This window comes from Amphiprion ocellaris, chromosome 4, assembly GCF_022539595.1.
Source record: "Amphiprion ocellaris isolate individual 3 ecotype Okinawa chromosome 4, ASM2253959v1, whole genome shotgun sequence".
Classification (NCBI taxonomy): Eukaryota; Metazoa; Chordata; class Actinopteri; family Pomacentridae; genus Amphiprion; species Amphiprion ocellaris.
Window position 1 is genome coordinate 30,839,160 of NC_072769.1, and position 22,765 is coordinate 30,861,924.

Sequence of the window (22,765 nt, forward strand, 5' to 3'; positions counted from 1 at the left end):
AGTCTTCTCGCTTTTGTATTATTAAAAATAGGAGAGTATTATGTGGGTTTATGATAGAGTTCCCTCCATAGAGGGCAGAGGATCCCAGAAGAAGTCTGAGGGGGTCACTAAAATAATTAAAGAAATAAAAATCTGATGCATAAAACACTGCATGTGACTTGCCTCTGTTTCTTTTCAGTGTAAAATACTGGTTAGTTCCATATCCACACACGCATATATAACTGATATGATAACAACATTTTTCTGATTAATCTGGTTAATCAAACTTTCCTAGTTTTTGAGTGACAGCTGCTGCCATTGCCATGCTTGCTACCAGTTTAACAGGAAATAAAAAATTTTTGGTTTTTGATCACTTTTGTTTCAATTGCTTCTTCTAATTCTTTTTTAGTGGCCCAGTAATGCAATTCTGGGAAAAACATTAACTTTTATGGGAAGTTGCATACAGGAAGTGGTATCTTAAGCAGTTTTTTTCCATCTAATATCCTTTTATTTTGCTAGATGAAGCTGCCACCAGACACCCCACATTTGATTTGAATAAAGCAGTGACACAAAATGGTGCAAAGGAAAGAAGCAAACAAGTGAGAAGTATCATCCTTCCATATAGACTGTTTAGCCTCCTGCATCAAGCGAGGTGAGGGGAAGGGTCAACAGACTTTTAATTATCTGGTAAAGCGAAGATAATTACAAGTTTGTTTGAAGGCTTCGGTTGATGCAATAATAATGTTGGTAATTGCATCAAATCATTAGTTGAAGTACAACAAAACTAATTTCAAGCTGAGGTAACACATTTTTAAAATTGAATTTCTGAGTTTAAGTAAAACCATTAAGTTGCAAACTATTTTGAGAGTTGGGTTGACATGACGTTGGCAAGTGCATCAACTTAATATTGCGTGTAACTTGGACATAAATTTTGCCATTAGTTGATTTAAAGCTAAATTTCAGGAATTCAAGTCGCCTTCTCTACTTTAACTTATCTAAACAATTTCTGATGGTTAAGATTGATAATTAAAAATACCTTTTCTTGTGAAGGAAAAGCTATTTCTCCTAACTCAGTGTGGCTTGTTTGTTGCACTGAATTTCATTACAATTTGTCATAACTCAAAAAAAAATTATGCAAACTGTTGCATTAATTCTTCTTTTTTGGGGCCCAAACATCCTTTTTAGTGATTGTATAAATTGTTTTGGGAATATTGTATGACAATATTCCCAAAATCTAATTGATGTTTTCCACATATGTAGCAGACTCGGTGTGTGTCTGTGGCAGTGGAGTTTATTTTTATGTGTTCTCGCTGTGATATAACATCTTCACACCAGTTTTTGCTTTTTACACTCTACTGGCACTGACACAAACATTAATATTAGCTTTAAAACAGTCAACAGAACGAACATTTTTCCAGTTTGCCGATGAAACTCCAAGACCACTTTTTCGACATATTCCGTGTTACAGCACTTCAGAGATACATTTACACTGACGACAGCAGTAAACATACTGTTGTGGTTTTCATGTGGCGCATCCTTGGCGACGCCTCAGCAGGCGAAACTTACGAGAGCCCTGTGGAAACAGCAGTTTGTAGAGTCTGAAAGGCCTTTAGCAGATGTCATACATGAGCCTCATAGAGCCAACAATGACATGTGCCCTTTACAATTCTTCCAGTAGGAAATACTGTGGCGAAACACTCGCATTTCTAGCTCAAGGCATTGATTCCTTTCTCTTTGCTGAGCTATTGCACTTAAAACACCCTGACCTTTGACCTTCCTGCAGAAGAGAGGTAAATCATTTCAAAACTAACACATCCAGCTCAGGTAATCCTGGCAACACAGTTGTCATCTGTGGTGTCCAACGTGCTGCTGGTGCTGTGGACGGACATGAAGTACTGATCCTTCCTCATGAATCGGCTGATGACGCTAACCAGCACCTTCCTGTACTGCTGCCGTAGAAGACAGTACACAAACGGATCGCTGGAGGCCTTGGCATAGAACAGACATTTGGTAGCAATGCCCCAGTAGCGGGGGATGTGCACGGACGGCAACAACTCCACCAACCTGCAAGACAAAGGCAAGAAGAAAAAGTTAACTCTGCTGGGCCTGTCGTAGCACATTTGCTGTATGGAAAGTTAAAGAAAAACAAAACAGAAATTTCCTTTCTGCTGTCCTGCCTGAGGTTTCTTTTACTTTTCCCTATTAGAAGGATTTGGGGGTTTAAAGCTTCATAGTGTCACGTGCTGTAGAAACTTTAATGGCCTTTGTGATTTGTTACTTTGGGCTATATAAATGAAACTGAATTAAAGTCCCCCTTAGGTCACTGATTTAATCCCCAAAAACTAATCTCTGTGTATCAAACTTTTTATTCAGAAGTTTGTTTTTTTTAATTTTCCCTCATGATATTAATCCCCTCTTGCCACAAAAAGGCTTATAAGTCTGCACTGTTGCTTCCTCTGGAGTGCATGGCCCTATGAAGTCCCTGCTTTCTCTCCATCCACCCATATTTACCGGCTGCAGCTTAAGCCCATCAGATCAGCTGCAACTCTGCTCAGTGACAAGTTATAATATTGGAATCATTCAGCCGCACAGGTTCAAACTAGAAACTCCAAAGTTTTTCATATTTTTAAACTTTCAAAGTCTGAATTTGTGTTTTTCAGATTTTCATCAGTCCAATGCGGTTTTATGGCAAAAAGTCTCAGCCATGGTATTTACTTCCAGCATATAAAAAACAACATATGGACATTTTAACAAGTTAAAAACCTTGATTTTTCTCCGATATTTTATTGCACAGTTGAAGAAATTCATGTTTGTGTTCTTTAACACAACCAATTAAATGAAAGAATAGTTTTTTGCACCATTAGCACAACTTTGAAACTTCCTCAAGGCTGATCGTTTTGCTTATGTACTCTTAAAATACAACACTTTTCCACTTAATTAAATGCATGACCTTCCATGTATCACTGCGTTTGTGCACTGCCATATTTGCCAGCTGCCCAGTCAAATGATTTAATTGAATCCTACACATTTCAGGTTACTTTGCACCTGTTACCTCCAGAGTAAGAATATGAACAATCTTATGCAATCTACTGCAATATCCTGCGAAAGTCTGTCACCTTATTAAAGCTTGTTAAGATGATGCTGAGTTAGAGAAGTGATGACTCAAGTTGACAGCGGATTCAGAAATTTGTGCTGTTCTTGTATCTTTGTATTGCAAGAAACCACCACTGAAGTGATTTTAAAGTACAGATTCAACAACAGTAGAAGTGTCATTGCACTTTGTCTTTGTTTTACTAATTTAATCGCCTGCTCTATAATATTATGTCTAGTCTGTGTGGACTCCCTGCCACTAAAATCCTGACAGAAAATGCATGGTCAGAATAAATTCATTATAAAGTCATTATGGTACCTTGTTACTACATAGGGTGAAAAGCAGAGGATGAAGGAACCAATGAAGATGCAGATCTTTTTGGAGGCTCGCTGCCTTCTCTTCTTCTGTTGGGCCAGACATCTTTCCTTCACACTGACAGAAGTACACAAAGAGATTAATTCATGTGTGACATTAATTATGAATAAATCCTGCATATTAACAATTTAGATAATTCCAAAGCATGTTTGTGCATTATTTTTGAGTCCAGAGTTTTCTCCAGCTGTGAAAACATCTCACACACAGATACTCCACTATACTGTACCTGGGGTGAATATCCACCAGCAGAAGCAGCGTCTGCACAGTAATCACATCTATCCTCTTGCAGTGCGACCTGGCCACTCTCAGAACTTTCAGGTAGGCGAAGCACAGCACCAGGAGGCAGAGCGCGAAGCTGCTGCAGTGAAACAGCGCCGTGAAGGTCGCATAGGCGGTCAGCTGCGACGCCTCCTCCGCGTCCAGGTGCACCGTGCACGACGCGTAAGTGTGGCTGTATCCTCCCCAGTCCATCATGAGCTGAGTCAGGGAGAAAGTCAGAGAGTGCAGCCAGGAGTAAGCCACGATGAGTAAAGCGTCCCTGTAGCGCATCTTGCTGGAGTAACTGAGAGGAAACACCACCGCTATCCACCTGTCCATGCTGAGCGCAGCCATGCTCAACATGGCATTAGTGGTGATGAAAGTCTCCGAGAAGCTCACGGCGTTGCAGAACAAGTCCCCGAATGGTTTTGCGCTCTTGGCCACGCCGAGGAAAGTGGCTGGCATGTTGATGACAGTGAGGAGGATGTTGGAGAAGGAGAGGTTTAGGACGAAGATTCCTGGCACATGGGATCTCAACTCTGCGCTCTGGGTGAAACATAGCAGCACTGACAAGTTGGTCAGCAACGAGACCACAGAAATGACCACGATGGACACTTCCAGGAGGAACTCCGGTATGCTCATCTCTCGAGGCTCGGCTTTAGCAGCAGCTTTGTAGAGGATGATGTGGAGAGTCCCTCATTCTCTCTGTTTTTACCCCCCACCAGCTGTGATGGACGGTCATTGCCACATGCCAGACACGAGCTTGTGCACATCAGACGCGCAAAGAGAGAGAGAGAACTGTCCGGTGCTGAAATGCCCTGACGAACCCTGGTGTCAGCGCAAACCAGAAACCTTTACGTTGCTCAGAACATTCAGAATTACTATTAATTGTCTTCAGATTTTTCCAGTAGTTGCACTTGTTTAATCCAAAGTGAGAAAGCAAATGATGACTTGTGGTTACCAAGTGGTCTCTCTGTGTTTACTCTTGGTCATGCGCACTATCCAGCGCCTCCTTCTCTCTCTCTCTGTTGCTGGAGATGCCGTGCGCCCTGCACGTGCAGCCGGTAGCTGGCTCATGTGACGCTTGAACAATATTCATGCGAGCAGGAGTTAATATGAGATATGGAGCTGTCATGGATTTTTGCACACCCGTTTCCATTTATATACCAAAAGATGAGTTGTGTTATTTTTACTTATTTATTTTTTTGCATAAAAAACATGCGCAATGACTGTGAAAAGGTATTTGTTTGAGGACCTGCTGAGGAAATTGTGATTTTTTTTCGTGGTGTGTTTGCAGTTATGTGAAAGAGAGTTAGTATTAGTGTCCTGTCTTTGACAAGCAGCATTTATTGCCTTTCAAACACCCTCCAGAAGCACATAGCCACAGTTATGTGGTGGCCACAGTGGCAGATTTAGTACAACCCACCAAAAACATCAGGTGAAACACATACTACACACACACACACACACACACACACACACACACACACACACACACACACACACACACACACACACACACACACACACACACACACACACACACACACACACACTCACTCACTCACACATCCACAGATTCACTCATTGCCATAGCAACACCAAATCTCTGGTGGCTTCATCACTCTTTGAACTTCATCTCACTTAGCACTGATTTGTGTTGATCTCCTCTCAAATGCCTGTAAGTAACCATTTGCCAGAGCGTGTTCGTTTAAACACATTTCTTGAACATATCACACACTGCGTTAGGCAGAATATACATAACAAAAGCAGGTTGGAGGGAGCAAAGAGCAGGGAGGGAATTAGGAGAAGAAGAAGGGAATATAAAAGGCTCAGAGCAAAATGGATTAAGGGGGAAGGAAGGACATGTGCAGGACAGATGGTTGATGGAGGTTGCACATCCAGAATATCTTACAGGCAGCTATAGTCTGATTCAGGTGTTAAATTATTTCTGTAACCCTGACTGAACTAGAGCACAAATTTATTTGAATTATCATAACAAAAACCCTTTCAAAACTGATCTTAAAGGGATTTTTTTTTTTTTTTTTTGCAGGGATCCATGTGTTCTCTGTGGAAGATTTCAAATGTCTAAATGTAAAGAAATCAACCAAAAAATAATGCAATATACACTGGTATATGTATTTACTTGTTATGCATACATTCATGGCAAGATAATTCAATTAAAAACAAAAGTTTAGAGGAAATTTTGTTTTGCATTGTGATAAGAATTTCATGTTTTGTCCCCAAGGCTGCTGATTTTGTTCTTATTTTTGCATGGATGAAGTATCTCCATCTCAGAAAAGAGAAAATAAACACCCTTGGACCATGTAATAAAAGACAATAACAGTGATCAAAACACAGCACTTCACTTTGTTTTCTGTCTTATGATTTGACTTGGACCATTTCTGCTTCACTAAAAGTCTCATATTACCAGTGAATGCATAAAAAGAGAGAACATGCATACAACAATGTGGCTTGTATTCCTCTTCATGCCTCAGTTTGCTTTGTTTTTATTTGGCCATTTTTGATCTTCCATTGCTTTAACCTCTGCAAAGCATGAGTGTAGTGTGTGAAGAATGCGTGGGCAGCTTTTTTTTCTCAGTATGTACACAAATTATACACTGTCTGTTGTCTACAGGCTGCATTGTGGGCTGTGTTGCTTTTCTTCGCTTGCTCCCCAGATGTTGTTTATCCCCGCTATCCCCAAAGGCTCCTATTATATTTAGTCATTAGCAGGTTCCAAGAATTTACAGTAGAAGCAGTCATCACCCCAATCTACTTCCCTTTTGTTGCCATCCTGCTATCTTCTGTGGAACTGCTGTCCCTGTTCACCTAATGGCTCCACTGCTGTGGAGGAAAAACCCTCTTTTGGTATTAGAAGGAGAGAGAGAGAGAGAGAGAGAGAGAGAGAGAGGAGGAGGAAAAAAGAAGACGAGAGGGAATGAGAAATCACCCTTTAGCCAGAAGGAACCCTCTTAGTAATCACGTGTTTTCTCTGGGTTCCCGGGGCTGGAGAGGTTGTTATGCAAGCAACAGAATGCTGATGGCAGGAGCACTTAAGAAGTCCTGTTAGCAGGAAAAGGGGTCCATCTGACTCACCCCTGAGCCTCCGCCTCTGGCTGTATGACTATGTATATGCTGCTGTGTGTGCCATTACATAACATGCAAGTTCCCACGGTCAGCAACACAATACGGAGCTCTCTCATCACCTTAAGTTCGCCTTTATTCCTTTCCCTTTAGGCTGGAAAATGATTTTAGTGTCTGTCCACCAGTCCGTGCATCCATCTGTTCATCCATTCCTAGCTGCTGCATGCGAATCGGCCTCAGTTCTCCTGAGGTTCGGTTCCCTGCAGGTAAATTTAGTCTATTTTAACTAGAAAACCATGCATAAATACATGCTTATTCCAACTGCCTGCCCCCTGAGTGCAGCTCTTTACTACTACTGCTGGCTGTCAGTGACTGACAGAGGAGGGTTGCCCATTTCTGACAGCTTTGACCCTGATCTGTCTGCTCTATTAAATTCACTTCTCCACTAGAAAGACCAGAGAGCGGAGGCATTTTGCTGAGGTGTTGGTAGCACAGCCCTCCATGGCTATAACTGTCCGGTGCTGACGGTGATGATCATGAGAGGAGTAAAAGAGATGCGATGTGATGAAAAAAAGAGAAAGACAAACAAATGTGGTGGGTGAGTGTTTGTGGAGCGTGGGGCTTTGGGTGGATGAATAGGCCTCAGCCCTTTGAGCTACTGAGCAAATGTTCTGCACAGGGAACGCTAACCCACACAGACACTCACATGTCCAGACACACATATAGATTCACTTTCATCCACGCACTGTGTCACTCTCCCTTTCCCTCCCTGCCTCTCTCTCTCTTTCTCTCTCTCTCGCTCACTTTATTCCACTCTCAGTCACATGCTCACAGTATGGGAGGCCGACTGAGTGTGTGCAAATGCATGATGCAGATAATGGTGACACTTTTCTTACGCTTGACAACATGAACAATGCTCTCTAAGAGGAGTGAAACCTCTTCTGAGAGAAACATAGCTGACGGTGGGGACATGAGAGCTGGTGAAACGTGGATTTTTCCATTTCAGCATGCGTGCATCAGTGTAGAAATGCGATAAATTCCACTAATATTACTAATATTCATATTTATTTACTATTTTGCTTATCTCTTCCTTGTACAATCTTTACTGCTCTCATTTATCTTTGCTATTTTGTGATGGTATCTACAAAAATGTTGCACCAATATTATCAGCAAGTTCAAGGTGTTTATGGAGAGGTGTTGACCTGACTGGCAAAAGACAAGAGTCTTACATGAATTAAGACTGCCGTGCTGAGATCAGCATATATCTACATCTAAAAATGACCTCCACACATCATCTCTGCTTATTTTATGCAATGAGGAAAGTGTTTAAGATTGCCTAACAAAAACGTTCTACAAAAATATGAGTGCAGCATGATCCAGTCTATTTTTTCAGACTCAAAGAAAAAGTCAAAAATCTCTTTTCTATTTTTATATTCAGAAAAGAATTGGATGAGGGCTTCAAAACATTTTCAATGTTCAATTCTTGAACATTGAGTTAATCCTTATCCTTGACAGTGGAGCTTTAACAATGATCAGATAATGTGGTCCATAAACGACACTCCTTTGACCAGAGACTAAAAAAGTCCACCTTAAAATGCAACTTCATATAAATGGCACGATGCCACAGGCTGTTATAAATATGATAACTCGAATGTCAACAGTTCCACTGTTTGTCCTCTTGAAACCTCTTGATCTATGTGTTCGACAACATGATCCTGTCCTTCCTTGATTCTTGATGTCCATTCTATTGTAGAGATGTCGTATACTGGTAAAACAAATATTTATTCCCCTCTGTTAAAATGAATGAATAGAACCTACTCAAATATTGTATGCTGCATTTATATTTCTGTTTAGTAAGAAATAGTCTCTTTATCTTGTATATATATATATCGATAAATGCACTTTCACTTTGACACCTTGACATGTCGTTCCTTTATAGCATTGCGTTATGTTTCCCACCTGCAGATTTATATTCCAACAACACTTTTATGTGTGAAAATAAATTTTTGCCTGTAACTGTGTTTGCACAATTGCTAGAATTACGTCTTTATGGACAAATAAAGTATTTGGAATTAAACTGATCTGGTGTGACTTTGCCGTGTGATCTGAACAGTATCTGTAAAGATGTCTTGCTTTGCACCAAACTTTTAAGCTAAAGGGAAAACAGACAAAATGACTAATGGATCAACCAACCAATCAGCATTGCTTCTTTAGGTCCCATGACTAGTGGGGAAAAGAAATCTTGTCTTCAAGCCAGGAACAGTGTTGTTTTTGTTTCTTGCAAATTAAAAAATATCCCTTCAGTTTACTGTCCACTGGGCTCAAAGCATGGTTCCTATTTTCCCTGCAATACAGCGAGGAGTTTATTTCTTTTAGATATGATAATTCAGTTTAATTCCCAGACCAGTAGAGAACATATGGTCCCGTCTTTCTTGTAATCCAAGATAACAGTTCCTGTGTTCCTTGGCTGACTTGTTTATTTTCACAAATCTATGCTCCAGATGTCTCCCTTCTGGCCATGTCGAAAAGAGACCTCTGGACACAGTAGAATACAAGCTTCCTTACTTCGCATCGTGCAACCTACATGCATAACCACCAGGCGCTGCATCTCGCCACCACCTACGATGCTACCCAAAGCAAAACTCCAGCAAAATCTGCCAGACGGGCAATTATAAACAGCTAAATATTCAAAACAAGAGGAATCTTTTTCAGCTAGAGTAAAATGCTTGTTTCGTTGTCTTTGCCAAGTTTAACCCACAGAATTCTGGGCCTCTAGCTCAGGCACAGCAGGCATTATTCTCATTAAAAACATTTAGCCAACGATACAGCTACAGCACGAGGCAATTACCGTGTTTCTTCAAAACACAAAGACCGGTTGCACACATAAACACGCCCACGTTACATTCACCAACACACATGCTTACAGTAATATCGCCTATGCCAGAGCGCACACTCACACCCACGCAGAGGTCACCAGATGAGGAAATGTAGCTGAATTATTCAAAATCCAGAGAAATGCTTGTGTAAGAAAGAACAGGGGGATGAAGGGAAAAAAAGCTGCAGACTGGATTTATAAAGAAAGAGAGACAGATCGAGTGAGAAAGAGGAGGAGAATGCATGAGTCAGCAGTCTGCCAGAAACAGGGAGTTGAGAGACAGAGGAAAGGCTCACAGGATTTAGCTATCACTGGAGCTCTGACAAAAGAATTTCTGGGCTCACTTTACAGTGTGATCGTCTATGTGTGTGTATTTGTATTGCTCATGCTGTGGGGACTGAAATCTCATCACACTGTCACATTTTGCAGATTTGCTTCCTTTTTGGTGTCAAAAAGCAAATTCCCATCAAAGGAATCATTACATTTCAGGATGAAGTTTTGGTTTTAAGTGGGTTAAGACTGGGATAAATTAGGTTTAGGCAAATAGTAGTTATGGTTGATGTCAGGATGAGTGTCTGAGACATCCATGTAAGTCAATGTTGTGACCTCTGAAGTGATGAGAAACACTGTGTGGTGTGTGTTTGTCCCACTTCCCAGCCGTTTAGTCGACAGGAATGTGGATAAAACCGCTGCAAAGCACTGCATTTTATGTCTGTTTTGAAAGAATTTGCTCAACAGTTTTACTCACAGCATGCTTGAAATTCTTTAATCTCAAAGCAATAACTTCATATTTTGGAGAAAAAAATAAATGCTTGTTCATGTCTTCACCAAGACTTGGATGAGAGGGTTGATACGATGTTTGTACACAAATGTTGAGCTACAGCCAGCAGGCAGTTAGCCTAGACAAGCATAAAGACAAAGCAGTTGGAAAGCCACCCAAAATCTATCTGAAGTTTCCTCCTCATTCCATTCTCAACCTCACTATTTAACAAGTTAATGTGTATACAAACAGAAAGTAAAAAAGGATGAGATGTGGTTTCATTGGAAGTTTTTTGCTGTGTTTCTCTGCTTTTGGCCTGGCTACACAATGTTGGCAAAACTTTAGTCGCTGGTTGCCAAGAAATAAATACAGCATGTAACTCCCCATTAAAGGAGCCATGTGTATTCATTTTACTCCACCAAGGAGTCAAAGTCTCGGCAGAGTTATGTGACAATCAGCGTTGGTCTGTCTGTCTGTCTGTCTGTCTGTCTGTTAGCAGCATTCCTCAAAAACAGATTAACCGATTGGGATGGAATTTTGAGGGAAGGTCAGAAATGACACAAGGACCAATTGATTAGATTTTGACAGTGACACGGTTTATAGTCTGGATCCAAAAATTTTTAAAAAAGATTTCAGCCATCAAAATGATGCAACGACTGAGCAGCCTTGGTGGAGTCCTGTTTTCTCTGAGTGCTTTTCTAGTTTTCAATTATAACAATGTAAAGACAATGTGAAAGGTGGCTTATATGTATGACCTCTCAAGAGTTGCAACCTGAATCTGCAGATTATCTTCACTGTGCAGGTTTTGGTTCATTCTGATTGCATTCATGGAGCCATTTTCAGGCTGTTTTCAGGAAAATACTCACTACCTGCTCAGTAATAAACAGCACACAAAGACAAAGTGTTGAATATAAAGGAGCAATGGTTGTTTTTTTTGTTTTTTGGTTTTTTTTTTTTGCTTCAGGAGTTGGTACCGACAACAGTGAATATTGAATGTGTCATGTTAAAACTGAACTTTGAGAGATTGTAAAGAAGAACTTAAGTATCTTGGGAGATTGTTGACATGAGTGACGAGAAATTGGAGCATGAGATGGACAGATGGATTGGTGCAGCGTGTGCAGTTAAGTGGGCGTTATGGCAGACTGTCGTGATGAAGAGCGAGCTGAGCCAGAAGGCAAAACTCATGATTTACCAATCGATCTATGCTCCAACAGTCACCAATGGTCATGAGCTCTGGGTGGTGACGAAAGAATGAGGTTGATGACACAAGCAACTGAGATGTTTCCTTCATATGGGGTCTGAAATAGGGTGAGGAACTTCCCGAAGAAGAGTTACTGCTCCTTTGTCTCAAAAGGAGGTACTTCAGGCGTCTGATTAGGATGCCTCTTTGGTAATTTTGGACGTTTTCCGAGCACGTCTAGCTGGGAGGAGACCCAGTACTCAGTGGAAAGATTACATATCTAATCTGGCCTGGGAACGCCGAAGAATCCCCCAGGAGGAACTGGAAAATGTTGTTAAGAAGAGGGATGTCTGGAATGACCTGCTTAACCACTACAACCCAGCTTCAAATAAGTGGAAGCAAATGTAGGGACAAATGGATGGTTGTGGAAGACAAATGCTTTTAGAAATCACAAATTCATATGATACCTTTTGTGAAGCTTGATCTGGAGATATTCTGTGTCAGTTCTGCTGAAGACTGGAAGAGATTTGTTCCCTTTTTTCATTAAATCTAATATGGCAGAAATTGGCATCACTGGACATCTTGAACCTTTCTGTGTCCTTCTTCTGTTGCACCACTCTTTGTACAGTCAGCCCTTGCTCTTTTTTTGGTTTAGTTTTTTCCTCCAAAACCCTGCTGTAAATGGGGTCAAAAGGCAAAACCAGTGAAAGACATAACCAGAAGTCATCCACTGTCACTCCTCAGTCCAGTAACAACTATGAAATGACTGTGAACAGACAGTATTTCCTGAGAAAAACTCGACAAAAAATAGGTCATACTTTGTCAGGAATGCTTGGAATCTCAGCCCTCATTAAAACTTCAAAAACTATGTGGCTTTCGGAAAACATACAATATCCCGAGGTGTTCTAAAGTAGCTGTCATACTGACAAACATAGACGACCCTCACATGTATGGCTTTGCACATGAATCTATCATAAAATAATTTACTGCATTTGGGGTACAGGGAGGAAGCAGGGTAGCCAAAATACTCAGCACAACACATGGATGTACTTAGCTTTTTTTCCCCAAGACTAATTGTCCAGTTGTGGAGCCTCATTGTTGGAGAAATGTGGCCCTAAGCTCTGTTTTACTCTTTGCTGGGGCAGTGTGAGTCTATGTGTGGGAGGAAGGTTGAAAGACTTAATGATTTTGTCTCCAAAAATCAGTTCACTTTGTCCCTTCTCTTCTTACACTGAGTAGATCTGATTGGTAAAGCAGTGAGTCACACAGTGAGAGTCAGATCCCAGACAGATGGAAGTAGTTAGGGCCTGTACTACTGTAGCTCCACAGTTCAACGGGGGTGTTGTTTTTTTTTTAATTGAGTCCAAGCTGTCTGTCCCCTAGTTTGTGCCCTTAAAGTTCCCTTTTACTCATAACTTTACTCTAAATCTCTCTTACTAGACATTCACTTAAAGCCTCATGTTGTTATTTTTGTATTTTTAGGGACCTTCCCAGTCTTATGCTGCCCTTGACCATATCAGAACCCCCACACATTTTCATTGTTAGAAAATACCAATTCAGACAAACCCTTCCATCCCAGGTTAATCTGAGTGACACATAAAATGGATGTGTACTGTGTTTGTTTTCAGAGCGATGATGCTGATTAGCTTCCATTAAGCACCACTGAGCTCAGAATGCCATCGGGTTCTCAGGTCACTGATGACTCACAGTTTGGCATTGTATGGGGTTATTATACCTGCATCCTGTTATAAATGTCTGCTGGTCTTTATCGCTTCCTCACACAGCATCATGAGCATCATCATGGTTTTTTTCATGAACTTGTCACTGAGCTGAAGGTCCATTATTCCTCCTGCTTGCCTCTCCTAAGGCCTAAGGTCCCTGAGTCTTTTATCCCGGATGGACTCTACCCAGATACTGAGCACTGACAGATAGGAACAAAAGCGTGGGGAGGGTTGAATGAAACCTGGTGCACAACCAATCAAAGGGGAGGAAAAGAGAGATGAGGTGATATGAGAAGTGGATATGAAAAATAGGGAGGCTTAAAGGTCAGACGGAATATTTTTGTTCCTTATAGTCCATTAAATATTAAATATTTCTATATAGCATTAAATATACATTACAAATAGTTAAACAGTGGAACAGGAAAAATACAATCCACAGTTATTATTTTTTCTGAATGTGTCACTCAAAAAAATGTAGCTATCAGATTGAATTGACAGAAAGATATCACAGCTCAACAGCTGACAACAAATTTTGTATAACATTTAGCTGATACCTGCATAGTGGAGTACAGGCAAAAACAGAAATATGGAAATCTCTCATGAAAATAACCAAAACTGTTGAGTGAATCGGTGATAGATGCCATCATTTATAGTAAAAAGCTGAACAAGAAAACAGGTTTTCAAGGAGTTTGAATTTCTGATGTAGATTAGCACATATAATAGAAATAGATTGCTGCTCCCTCTAGCCAACAGCAGCTCTAGAATTGATTGTCAGCAAACAAAATTGGAAAATATAGCTGTAAAACAAGCCAACATGGTATAAAACTGTAAAATTTGGTGAATGGTGATCAAATTCCATACACATAAATCTCCGACAATATCAGAATATGCGTCTTCCTTTAATCTAAAAATAAACAGTTGTTTAAAAGGATTTGGTTTCTTTAAAGTGGGGTTGTATGAGGTACTGCTCCACTCTCAGTGTATTACCTACACTATAGATGATGGCTGAAAAGCCCCCAAGTTGGAGGAGAAAGAAGCAATGACCTGCTGTGGATGGGGTCAGGTGCAAAATGTATTTTAGCTATCTGAAAAAAATAAATAAATAAATAAACAAATATACAAAATGGAACTAGGTTTAAGTGCACTCTATCCATAATCACTGAGAATATTTTCTCTTCTTTACATTGCCCTCAGACAGCCTTTTCTGACAGGAACCTGAAGCTTTTATATCATTCTATATTCCCTTGGAAAACACCAGACTCTGCTGACAGAGTCATTTTACCTTGCGGAAAATGGGATTAAAATAAGATCAGCCCAAACTTTATAATCCTAATGGAAATTTGTTTGCCAGATATGAAAAACAAACACACTAAAATATGCAAGAAATGCAGTTTAGTTGAAAAGCAATAAGATTTAAGTATGATACAATACTACAAAAAGGTACCTAAAACAACACTAGAATAGAAAAGTGAAAAGTAATGCTGGAAAGATACAGAGGTAGTAAGCAACATCACACATGATAATGCTTGGCCTAGCCTTCTGCATACCCTCACATTAGCAGGAGGAAAATAAAGCTGGAAACTGGACTCATCTGACCACAGAATCTTCTTCCAGTTCCTGGCTGTCCAGTTCCTGTGTGCTTGGGCACAACACCAGGCAAACCTGTGTCTCTTATTGATCAGGGGCTTCTTGACAACCTTGTAGGACCTTAAGTCATGAACTAAAAGTCGGCCTTGTACAGTGCAGGTGGAACACTGGACACCAGTTTGGTTTGATCACTGCTGCTGAAGCTCCTGTGATATCATTCAATGGTTTTCCTGTACATGCGGATCAGGATGCCGTCATTTGTTGCTGAAGAAACTCTTGGACGCCCAGATCTTGGTTCGTCTTCCAAGCTGTTGGTTTGTCTGTATTTCTGCAGAGTGTATCCAACTGCTGAAGGACTGCATCTGCACTTCCTGGCTATCTGGTGGCAGCTATATCCTGCCTGGCTGAGAATCTGTATCTTCAGGTGTGTTTCCTGCATTAGGTTCTTTGTTTTAGCCATTTTTGTCTCTGAGGAACTTTCAAATGTGCTGTCTTTATATAGACACGAAGCACGGCAACAAAAACTGTCTTTTAATAAAAAGCAGGACCTTCATTAGTGGATCACTGGTACTACAATGACCCAATACTCAAAATTTCTTATGTATTTTCATGGAATCAATCAATTGTAAGTTTTTCATGGCTTCCACCTCTGTACGCTGACATGTTGTGAGATACATTAAAATGAAACTGTGCACATGAACCAGAAATGTTAGACATGATAATGAAATATTGTACATAATACTGAATAGCTGGTCTACTACTGCCTTGATCTTTTAATTTGTTTGGTTTATTGAGTGACTTTAGTGTTTTAACACATTTTAACATGCAAATGCCAAAAGAACCAGACACAAAAACTGTTTGTATCCACAGGCCATCACTCTGATGAACAATTAAATCAGCTTTTGAGTCATAAACTTGCAATACTGAACAACCACTTCTAAAGCAAATCCTCAATCTGTAACCCTGAATTACTGTATATACTGTTCGTTACATATCTGTTAATATTTACATTCCAGCAATGTTGCCATCTGCTATCGCCTACCTGCCTCATGTGAATAAAGCCTCAATAAAACCTGTATTTACTGTTAATAGCTGTATCTACTCCTGTATCATATGAATTTGCAAAATTTGAACAAAAGTTTTGCTTTGCTTGGAAACATGCTTCTTTACAAATATCATTTTTCCCTCTTTAACCTATTGCCTTTTTTAAATGAATGTTTTTTGTACGAGTATTTTGAGAGCAGTAGAATAAAACTGTCAAATTCCCTGTATGCATTTACATATCTGGCCAATAAAGCTCATTCTAAATCTAATTCAGATCCAAACCAATGTGGCAAAACACCAGAGTCACACAATAACTGACTGTAAGATAAAAATTACTGTTTTTTGTCAGTGCAGTCTGGTGCCTTTGAAGATATAACTGCATCAGTTCCACATTGAAAGAGACTGTCTCATGGCAAGGTAAAGTGGTGAAAATATTCATATTATAGCTTAAAACTGATATAAACTTCTTTATCTGGACTGAAATACATGTTTCTGCTGATTCCTTCCACAGTAGTGCACTGCTTATCTTCCATGCTGGTCCTCATGTCTACCTCTCCAAACTGGGGGTGCGCTGACTGTACGTAATACATTGATTATGGATAAGTACCTCCTACAATTCCACTTCAAAGACACCAAACCATCTCTTGAACCTCTCAGTTTGGTGAAAATGGTCAGCACTGGCCACTTCAGAACCGAATATGAGTGTGTTGCTACAAGGTTTTAAGCACATCTGGTTCCAAACAGCATAATTATGATAATCTATCCAGTAGGCAGCTCAAAGGTCCATGCAATGCAGAAATCCTAGGATGGGATGGAGGAAAACTCAGATTTGTAGGAGGTCTTACAGTTAGTCAAATGCTCTTTCTGTTTAAAGTAACAGAGACGAGGTTGATATGAAGCCAAGAGTTTCTTTCAGAACTTCACATCTAGTCCTATATGCAGCTTTAGAGGTTAAACTGTGCCTTCTATTTAAGCTTTACATTAATTCAGTCAGAAACCAGAGCTAAATATAGACAGCTTCAGTAGCTTTACCTCACATGGGTCTTATAGTCTGAGCATCTGAGCAGTTGCCACGTCAGGAGCAATTTTTTACTCCCAACTCGCCATCTAGTGGCCAGTTTGGGAATCATACAATGCATGGATTTTATACTAAACTGCTCTTGGCCTCTAGATTATGGAGGACTAAAAGTGCCAAAATTAAATAAATAAATACATCATTAAATAATTAATTAAATATGTCATTAATTAATTAAAATTGGAATTAAATATTTCATTAATTAATTAAAATTGGAATTAAATATGTCATTAATTAATTAAAATTGGAATTAAATACTTAAATGTGTTATTAAATAAATATATCATTAAATAATTAAATATGTCATTAATTAGTTAAAATTGGAATTAAATATGTCATTAATTAATTAAAATTGGAATTAAATACATAAATGTGTTATTAAATATGTCATTAATTTATTAAAATAACAATTATTTTAAGTAAAAAACATATTTCATTATTTCACGATTTAATTAATTATTTCATGGTCCTTGTGTTGCAGTGGATCATGAATTAATTTTATCTGTCAACCTCGCCCGTCAAAGTCGGTGGGCGGATCCTAACACCTGATTGGTTACCCTGCACATCAAGTCAAGGCAAATCGATTCCAGATAATGGATTGACGCAGAGCTTGTGAACACATTCCGATACACTGGGTGGCGCTATTCACCTCTACGTTGGTTTGGATACTCAATAAAACAAAACTTTATTAGCAACCGCTAAAGACTCGGTCCTCTTTCCCAAATGTTGATACATGCGGTGCAAGACAAATTTTCCTTTAGCATTTCCTTTAGCATCTACTCGGCGCGCCACGGCTCGTCTCGGTTTAGTTGTTTTTCCATTACATTGAGAACCACCTCATCGTGGGTGGAGTCGTCATAGCACGGCGGTCCGAAAGTCCCTTACCGTCATTTCTGTGCGACACAAACGCAATGCAACAATGTACATGGAGGCGATAGTACACCTGCTGCTCGGTCTGTGGCTTTCTGTCAGATTCAGAGTAATAGAAGAGTCGGAGAAAGCTGAGAGCGACGAGTCGAAACACTGAGGAGACACACAGGAGAGTTTGGGAGGCGATAAAGCAGTATCAAGCCGAAGACAAGAGGATATGAACGAGACGACATATGAGGGTAAGCTAATGCTAGTTCGCTAGCTATCGTGTATCAGTCCTGTGAACGACCCTGTAATGGCTGCAGTTTGTCGCTATTAGGTATTAAAATATGTATGCTGTGTATGTGTTTCAGATGCTCTCTGATGAGACTTCATGGGATTTACCTGAAGCAGCAGCACATGAGCCTGCAGTGGCACAAGGTGTAGAGGAGGAGGACAGAGATGTACAGGATGCACTGATGCACTACGTGTCATGCAAAGTTATTCTTCTTGTTATACTTCTGTTTTTCGGTCCCCGGACCGCTATTGTTTTCTTTAATGCAATTCTGACAATAAACTTTTGTAGATGTGTCTATACTATTGTTTGTTTGTGAAGGTTAGCAAGATTAAATAAAAAATTAAACGCCAAAACATTAAAACAGCTGTTTTAAGAAAATTCCAGTTTGATAAATCAGTATTGCTTTGGTGTAATTCAGTCACCAGAATTATGAACCATAAAGGAGTTTGTGTTAAAACATGTTAAATCCCATTAAACACAAATACATTATTAGGGAATATAGAATTGTTTGGTTCAGACTGTTGACTCTTTTTCTACCAGTGTCTTAACAGACAAAATGAGAAGTTATGATGCAATCACATAAGTCACAAAATAGTTTATTAGTCAGCAGCAAAATCAAAACTATTTACAATGTGCAAAGTACAAACTGTGGTGGGCCTCTCCTACAGTGGAGGACTAAAAGTAAAACTATATACAACTACAGGTGCTGGTCATATAATTAGAATATCATGAAAAAAGTTGTTCATTATTTCAGTAATTCCATTCAAAAAGTGAAACTTGTATATTATACTCATTCATTACACAGACTGATATATTTCAAATGTTTATTTCTCTTAACTTTGATGATTATACCTGAATACTAACAAAAATCTCAAATTTGGTATCTCTGAAAATTAGAATATTGTAGAAAGGTTCAATATTGAAGACACCTCTAATCAGCTAATTAACTCAAAACACCTGCAAAGGCCTTTATATGGTCTCTCAGCCTAGTTCTGTAGGCTACACAATCATGGGGAAGACTGCTGACCTGACAGTTGTCCAAAAGACAAGCTTTTTCATGATATTCTAATTATATGACCAGCACTTGTAAATCTCAAGTCTATGGGAGGTGGACTCGCTCACACTCGCCGGCTGCCCACTGCCTACCCAGCTACCCCAGCACACCCAGGAATGACTGGTTGAAGGCAGTATTCTGGGCCATCTCCTCCCGCTGCAAGGCCGCTTCATTCTCTCTTGCCTCGCTGAGGAGCAACCAGATGTTCTCATCATGCTGGGCATGACTCCACTCCTCCTCAGCCTGCATCTCCACAAGTACGCTAGGAAGGTCCAGTTTTCTGTGGCCCCCTTTCCTCTTGCCTAGACCAAAGACAGAAAAGTGATCAGAGTCAGCTTTAATGGCCAAGTAAGTACACAATATACACGGAATTTGGTTTCGGCTGTTGGTGTCATCCTAGGAATATGGAAGAGAATAATAAAAAATAAACTATAGAAAGAGGAACAGGGAGGAAAAAGAAATAGTAGTAAAATAGAACACAATATAAACAGAAATGTACAGCTAGACTGGAATGTATGAACACATTAGCAAAATGGTAATTGCTATAAACACAGTAGTGGTGATTTTTGTGTACAGGGCTCTGTAGTCCAAATGTCCAGGGTGAGTGGGGTCTCTGATGATGTTTTCTGCAGTCCGTACTATGGGCTGTAGTCTGTTTCTGTCCTGCTGTGTGGTTGATCCAGAGGTGCACAGGACAGATCGGATGACTGCAGTGTAGAACTGGATCAACAGCTCATGTGGCAGGCCATGTCTCCTCAGCTGTTGTAGGAAATACATCCTCTGCTGAGCCTTTTTCAGGAGGTCCTGAGAGATTGTAGTCCCCAGGAGCTGGAAGGACTCCACAGCTATGATGTGATGTGTTTAGCCACCCGTCCATCCATTTTCAATCATGATCATGTCTTTGATACTTTAATAAACTTCTGGCACTCTTCGCTTTAACCAAAGCACAAGCAGTAACTCCTCCACCACAAACAAAAACGACGTGGTGTGAACTTCATTTCATCCTGTGCACATTTTGGAGTTGCTAAGAAGAGCTGTGTTTTCTCATTTTTATGTATATTTTCATTCAGTTTCACAGCTACCTAGTGACTATAAGAAGAATGGTTGCAATACTACACTGCACCAGAACGTAAATTAATTAGAGTGACTTACTTGTTAAGTCAATGGAAAATAAATGCAGCTGCATGTGTTCTGTTTATGTGTCACTGCAGCTACATGTAGCTTTCATCAGGCGTTCCTGAGCTGGCTGCTGCACAGTTTGCATTTACACCTGCCTGAATTCTTGGTCGTTGGTCTCACTGTTCTGATCATGCTTGCAGGCATTTACACCTGTAGTAATAATAATAATGCGAAAATCAACCATGCTCTCTGTTTACCGTGTCTTACCGGTGATAAGACGGTGCTGTTGACAGGGTCGGTGTCGAAGCTGGTGCTGGAGAGGAGCTGCTGCTGGTGGTGGAGAGGAGACAGGGCAGCCGGGGGCTCCGCGACGGAGGTGGAGTAGGCTTCGCATGTGGAAAGGGATTCTTGAACAGAAATAAACACTCACTCTAAGTACAAGAAAAACACGGCATGCTGACTGAAGTATTAGCTTCTGAGAGCTAAACGTTAGAAACAGCAGCACGAAATACAAGCAGAGCACGGAGTTAGCGCCGATGGCTAACTAGCTATCTTATTGTCTGCTCCAGGAGACAACGACGTTACTTTCTAAAAATACTTGTTTGCTTAAAAGAAGCTTGCCACCAATGGAATAAATGATGTATAAGTTTCTTGAAGTCACAAAACACTCACCGTTCTCGAACGTCTCCAACAATGCAGCGGCTGAGTCTCCCTCCTGTTGCTCGCCGGTGCGGTGCCAGTAAATAGCTTCCATGAAACCTCTTCCAACACCTCCTGGTTGACCCACGCCGGCCGTTGTGGTCCTGGGTGGACCGATAGTCACTTTTGAGCTTTTTCAGCTTCTCCCTACACTGCTTCTGTCCTCTTTATATACAGTCTACTGTATATGTGAGCGGCCATCCGCTCAGAGACCTCCTGATAAACTTTCTCCGTCCAGCTCTCTCTGTATTCTTTGGTCCACCACCAAAGACAAAGTCTCGACCTCTTCATTCACCCACGGTACAGGTCTGGCTGTCACATTAAAATTATGAAGAACAGAGAGTTTCGTGAAGAGCAATGCACACCGTCGCTGTTTACAGTCATTTTTTAATGCAGGATTTTGTTTTCGTGCTGAAGTTGCTCTGTGTCGTCACTCCCTGTCCAATCAGTGGCCTGCACTATGTAAACGCCACATTATCGGCTCATCTCAGCTCGCTGGGAACCTCAGCCGAGAAGGTGCTGAAAATTAGTCCGTATGGAAACGCTCGCTAACAAAGATGAGACGAGCCGTACCGTGCCGAGTAGATGCTTGTGGAATCGCGGCTAAACAAAGACGAGCGGAGCCGTGCCGCGCCGAGTAGGTCCTAAAGGAAAAGCGCTCGACACTCCGAGCATCGCTGCAATTTGACAGGCTGGTAATCCACAAAGAACGTGATGTTCCAGAACTTCCCTCGGTATGCCAAACGCCCTGGTCCCTGTGTGTGCTCCTGTTGCACCCTGGTACCAGAAAACCGGCGGAGTACTTCCTCTAAATTTGCAGTCACTCTACGGTCAACATCTTGGTCGGAAAGTGCGGAAATAACTTCAACAACTTCAATAAATTCCTCTGCTTTACACGCTACATGCTCGCGGTCAGCAGGTCCTGCTTCCACATACTCTGCAAGGTCTAAAAGATCTCTCACCAACTCTCTAGAAAGTTCACAGCGACTCTCCCTCTACACAGCCACCATGTTTAGAAAGACTTCTACTTCCGGTTTCAAGGCAGACAAAAGCAGTGGATTAGACTAGATTCACGTTAGTCCCGCCCACGGACTTTGACGGGCGAGGTTGACAGATAAAATTAATTCATGATCCACTGCAACACAAGGACCATGAAATAATTAATTAAATCGTGAAATAATGAAATATGTTTTTTACTTAAAATAATTGTTATTTTAATAAATTAATGACATATTTAATAACACATTTATGTATTTAATTCCAATTTTAATTAATTAATGACATATTTAATTCCAATTTTAACTAATTAATGACATATTTAATTATTTAATGATATATTTATTTAATAACACATTTAAGTATTTAATTCCAATTTTAATTAATTAATGACATATTTAATTCCAATTTTAATTAATTAATGAAATATTTAATTCCAATTTTAATTAATTAATGACATATTTAATTAATTATTTAATGATGTATTTATTTATTTAATTTTGGCACTTTTAGTCCTCCATACTAGATGGCAATACATTTACTGATTCACAACTTGTGCAGGGGCATCTCATCCACACTGTAAGCATAAGGGGCATATGGGAAATGTAAGGCGCAAGCTGCACTTCAGAGGGATCCATTAGCAGCAGATATGTTTATAATGCCATTATTGGAACAGACCATGTTTGTAGTCGAGTGAGACGTTTATATTTGTCATGAG

The 22,765-nt window shown here is 40.2% G+C and overlaps 1 protein-coding gene and 1 long non-coding RNA gene across 2 annotated transcripts; one reads left to right on the plus strand and one right to left on the minus strand.

Moving 5' to 3' along the window:
- Positions 1-1,259: 1,259 nt before the first annotated feature.
- Positions 1,260-4,691, minus strand: gpr78a (G protein-coupled receptor 78a). The gene is made up of 3 exons (XM_035953943.2): positions 3,672-4,691; positions 3,389-3,502; positions 1,260-2,043 (listed from the first exon to the last, which is right to left on the minus strand). The coding sequence occupies exons 1-3, from the start codon at positions 4,343-4,345 to the stop codon at positions 1,800-1,802; spliced, it is 1,032 nt and encodes a 343-aa protein (XP_035809836.1). The 5' UTR covers positions 4,346-4,691; the 3' UTR covers positions 1,260-1,799.
- A 12,659-nt stretch (positions 4,692-17,350) lies between these two features.
- Positions 17,351-18,476, plus strand: LOC129348645 (uncharacterized). Its single transcript, XR_008601259.1, has 2 exons — positions 17,351-18,141; positions 18,256-18,476. It is a non-coding gene; the product is annotated as an uncharacterized LOC129348645 (long non-coding RNA).
- Positions 18,477-22,765: the final 4,289 nt, after the last annotated feature.